Genomic DNA, 4,337 nt, shown 5'->3' with positions numbered 1-4,337 from the left:
CAAGCCTCACTAGGATGCAGCCTTGCGTTTGAGAAGCACCCATAAAAGAGTGGGCAAGAAGAACCCGGATGACCTACACTGTAAAAAAATAATCCTATAGAAAAAAACGGTAAACTACTGGCAGCTGTGGTTGCCAGCATCATACCGTAAAATTACGGTGTGTTACTGTTTTTGAAATTAACAGCTAATTACAGTTTTGTCAGCTACAGTATAAAACTGTAATTTAACAGCTATATATTATTACGGTATGATGCCTGTAACCAAAGCTGCCAGTAGTTTACTGTTTTTTTACAGGATTATTTTTTACAGTGGTGAGATTCTGGAGTGTGCATACGGTGGACACTTTACCATCCCATGAGGCCACGGGAGAGGATCTGTGAATGGCAGTAAAGCGAAGGAACTGACGCTGGTAGGTCACATGATAATAGTGATGACTAGTTATGAAAAGTTATGACTTATTCAAAATAAGTACCTACACAAGAGAGCATGCGATTCCAGACGCAGCCGCTGGAATGATACAAACGCACTAATATAGGGCAAAAAAAACAGGTGTAATAAATCAGGCTTAATGAGTGGTGTTCAGCGGGAGTCTGAAGAGTGGCGCCCCCTGCTGATCTGGAGGATACGCGAGTGATAGTGCTAAGATGCTGATGAATAGGGTCTCTAGCACTCCAGTGATGAGCCCGTTCTTGCATGACAGATTATTTACCTGATATGCATCACAGTACTGAAGAAATTTTGCATTTTACAGGTTTTATTTAATAGAAATTAAATTTCAATTCGACATGCATAAGTGCACTTAAATAAAGCATTTGATCTAGTCTAAATCATTCTGTGAGATTACAGGGAAATAATCAGGTTTGTGAAATGCAGTGCACAATTCTGTTAATACTGTTAATATCTGATGTGTTAATGGTTTAAAGCTCAGTGCTCAATCAACAGGTTTAGTTCAGAGTTCCGACACGGTCCAGACTCCCCTCCTCTCATCATCATGTTTGGCAACTCGGGCTGGTCTGGGGTCAGTTGACCTCCTGTTCAGACTCAGTCTCGCTGTGGATATTACTGGCAATATGAGTCAGATCCAAACTCTGGGTTAACATCAAAGTGATAGCCTCGTCCGCCTCGATGCCCTCCATGAACTCATCCAGAGACAGCTCGCCTAAACACAAACCGTTACATACGTAAATCATATTGTTTTATTTACATATTTAAATAGCATAGATAGATAGATTACCGTCTCCATTAACATCAATTCTGTTGAACACCATGTCGGCCAAGTCCTCAGGAGAAATCTCCTGGTCTTCTCCGTTGATGGCATGAACAGCCTAGAGCAGAAAAACAAAGTGAGCCAACAGGAGGCGCTGAAGAGAAACTCAGATGTCGCTGAATTAAACACGACACCTTGAAGATCAGCAGCAGCTCGTCGCGCTCGATGCATCCGCTGCCGTCCATGTCGAAGAGTTTGAAGTACCAGCGTAACTTCTGCTGAACGCCTCCCTTCAGGACCAGACTCAGAGCAGCCACGTACTCCATGAAGTCTATAAAGCCGTCCTGACACACACACAATACACTTGAACAACATAGCACCATTTACACATCATAATATAATATATGTCGTTTCACTTGTAGCATGCACACTTGCATATTGATGTGATTATTTATGCCACGGACACAGAAATATAGAGCAGAAGAGACTAGATGAGTAAAGTCTGATGACAAACTTTGAGGTTGGCTTGACAGAAAGTTTGAAATAACTTTGAAAAGCTTCAAGTTTGAAGATTTTACTCATAGAGGTCAATAAAACGACTTCATGGAAAGTGTTGTGACGTGAATGAAAGCCATGATTAGACAAAGTAGAGCAGTCAATGAGGAGTTTACACACTCCTGTTAACCAGATTACCGGCTTTAATGGGTCTTAGTCAAGACCTCTGATCTCGTGCAGCGCTGCTGTTTGATCTGAGTTTACTGTATTAACACAGATCTCATTACCCATCATCATCGAGAGAAATGAAGCATAAGGGACGCGAGGCCATCTCTGACCAATGAGTTCATCCAGCACTAGCGTCTCTGTTATGATCTGATTGGGCTCTTGGTACTTTGAAGAATCACGGGTAACACTTTATAATAAGGTACATTAGTTAATGTATTAACTAACATGAACAAACAATAAGCAATACATTTGTTGGAGTATTTATTAATGTTAGTTAATAAAAATCCAGCTGTTCATTGTGTGTTCATGTTAGTTCACGATGCATTAAATAATGTTCACAAATTCAACCTTTGATTTTAATAATACATTAGTAAATGCTGAAATTTATAACTAAGATTAATTAATGCTGTACATTCTTAGTTCATGTTAACTAAGGTATAATGAGCCTTATTGTAAAGTGTTACCGAATCAGGTTTATACTTAATTTCATGAGAACTGATTAACTTCAACACACTTTTTTTAATAAAAAAAAGGATAATATAATAACAACAATGATAACATTTAGCAGAACTGTAAATAGTAAATAGAATTAAAACAGATTGTCTTACGTCGTTTACGTCGAAGGTCTTGAACATGGTCTCGACGTACTCGTTTGAGGACTCTGACAGATTCTTCAGCCCGAAGAACTTCTTGAACTCGTAGAACGTGAGCTGGCCGGACGGACACTCGGTCATGAACTTTCGGTACCACTTGTGCGAGTGGCAGGCGGTCAGCTCCTGCAAGGACATGCCGGGCTGGTTCCCCATGATGCTTCAGGACAGGTCGCTCATCGGTTCCTCACGCCGACACACACTGAGACACCGGCTCAGCATGCAGGACAGGCGAGTGTATCCCGACCAATTACTACTGACGTCACTCGCTGGGCTGTTCTTTTCCGCTCTGGAAATTACCGTGAATTAATGCCGACTTACAGGGAATCTGAGCTGAATGTGTCAGAACGACCCACTAACCTGAGATCAAGACCTCTACTTAGCTCTCTGTCTGTCTGTCAAACAGGACATTAGTTGTTTTTTTTCTGAACTAATTCCTAACGTTCTAGGGAATAAAACGTTTTTGTAACCATAAACTAAACATTGCAGGGAGGTTTTGTTGTGACAATCTAGTAAGAACAGAACATAGTCTAGTGGTTATTTTTAGGTTTTATTGTTATAACAAAAAAATCTGTCCATTTATCTGAGTTTGGCACTGGTACCCAGCATGCACTGCGGCATGAATCTTTTTTGTTGATTGCCGCCGCTTCTGAGTTTTTGATGTCTATGTGTGAACGTTCTGGTGATGGTGTGATGTTGTACGATGTAAAAGAACAAAAACAAAAGCTAAATCCAAACGTCTCTTTAATGTAGGAAGCATTGTTAAAGCAACTCAACAACTAAGCTTCTTCATCATCTCACTAGATCCTCTTATTAGGTGTTACTGCCCTCTAGCGATTACACTCAGTATCACAATGATTCACACAACACAACATCTTCCCTCTCTGTTAAGAACAGAACACTTTTCATATTATGAAATGATTGCAATAAAGGCATTAACAGTAGTTACAAAAGAAGGGGAAGTCTGTATTAACATAACTAATATCTGGCAGTCATAATTTCCTTACCACTGAAATGAAATGATTTCACATGATTGAAACTCAGAACACTTTTCTTTTACAGAAAGGTTCAACCAAAGACTGTTCTTAACCCTTCAAATCTCAATCCGTTGCATTACATAGTCTTTGTGCCACTTCTGTTTGAATCTAATATGTGGTGGTTTCGGACAAGAACCCTGAATGGGTGATGTGCAAGTTGGTGTACCATGTTTAGTTCCACTTTCAGACGCAGAATGAGAACAAGCCAAGTGTGTAACACGCCATCTCTTCCCATCACTTAGCAGGAAGGTGTTTGGACTCACAAGCTTTTCCACTGTTAAAGGAGAAGAGAAACTGAAGTGTTTCACATTTGCTGTCCTGCGGTAAAACATGAGAGCGGTTTTAGCGTTTTAGACCAAACATATAATGGTGAGTGATAGCGACCTGGTGAATCATTCAGTGAATGATAAATAAAGCTAAATAAAATTATCCCGTCAGAAGAATTGCGTGATAACTTTATTATTTATTTTCCATCTGTGTTATCTCAGTGAGCTTTTGTGAGGTTTTACACATAGCGTTTTCAGACGTTTTCCAAAAGTTTCTCATCCACACTCAAACGTCAGAAAACGCCTGAAAACGCTAGTGTGGACGGAGAGCATTTTTAAAGGGGGGGTGAAATGCTATTTCATGCATACTGAGTTTTTTACACTGTTAAAGAGTTGGATTCCCATGCTAAACATGGACAAAGTTTCAAAAATTAAATTGTACGTTTGAAGGAGT

General features: G+C 39.9%; 1 protein-coding gene across 1 annotated transcript; it reads right to left on the bottom strand.

Moving 5' to 3' along the window:
* Positions 1-740: 740 nt before the first annotated feature.
* On the bottom strand, positions 741-3,475 carry LOC308702489 (guanylyl cyclase-activating protein 1-like). Its single transcript, XM_081385367.1, has 4 exons — positions 2,539-3,475; positions 1,402-1,551; positions 1,235-1,325; positions 741-1,159 (listed from the first exon to the last, which is right to left on the bottom strand). Exons 1-4 carry the CDS (start codon positions 2,734-2,736, stop codon positions 1,020-1,022), a joined length of 579 nt encoding a protein of 192 aa, XP_081241493.1. The 5' UTR covers positions 2,737-3,475; the 3' UTR covers positions 741-1,019.
* Between the last annotated feature and the right edge of the window lie 862 nt (positions 3,476-4,337).

This window comes from Scardinius erythrophthalmus (genome assembly GCF_964197995.2).
Source record: "Scardinius erythrophthalmus genome assembly, chromosome: 14".
In the NCBI taxonomy this organism is placed as follows: domain Eukaryota; kingdom Metazoa; phylum Chordata; class Actinopteri; order Cypriniformes; family Leuciscidae; genus Scardinius; species Scardinius erythrophthalmus.
The sequence above is the reverse complement of the archived record's forward strand: the minus strand, read 5'-3'. Positions and strand labels throughout refer to the sequence as shown.

Coding starts and splice junctions, on each gene's coding strand:
- LOC308702489 (XM_081385367.1), bottom strand. CDS start 2,736: ATGGGGAACCAGCCCGGCATGTCCTTGCAGGAGCTGACCGCCTGCCAC. Junction 1,552..2,538: donor AGACCTTCGACGTAAACGAC/GTAAGACAATCT, acceptor TGTGTGTGTCAG/GACGGCTTTATAGACTTCAT. Junction 1,326..1,401: donor AGCTGCTGCTGATCTTCAAG/GTGTCGTGTTTA, acceptor TTTCTGCTCTAG/GCTGTTCATGCCATCAACGG.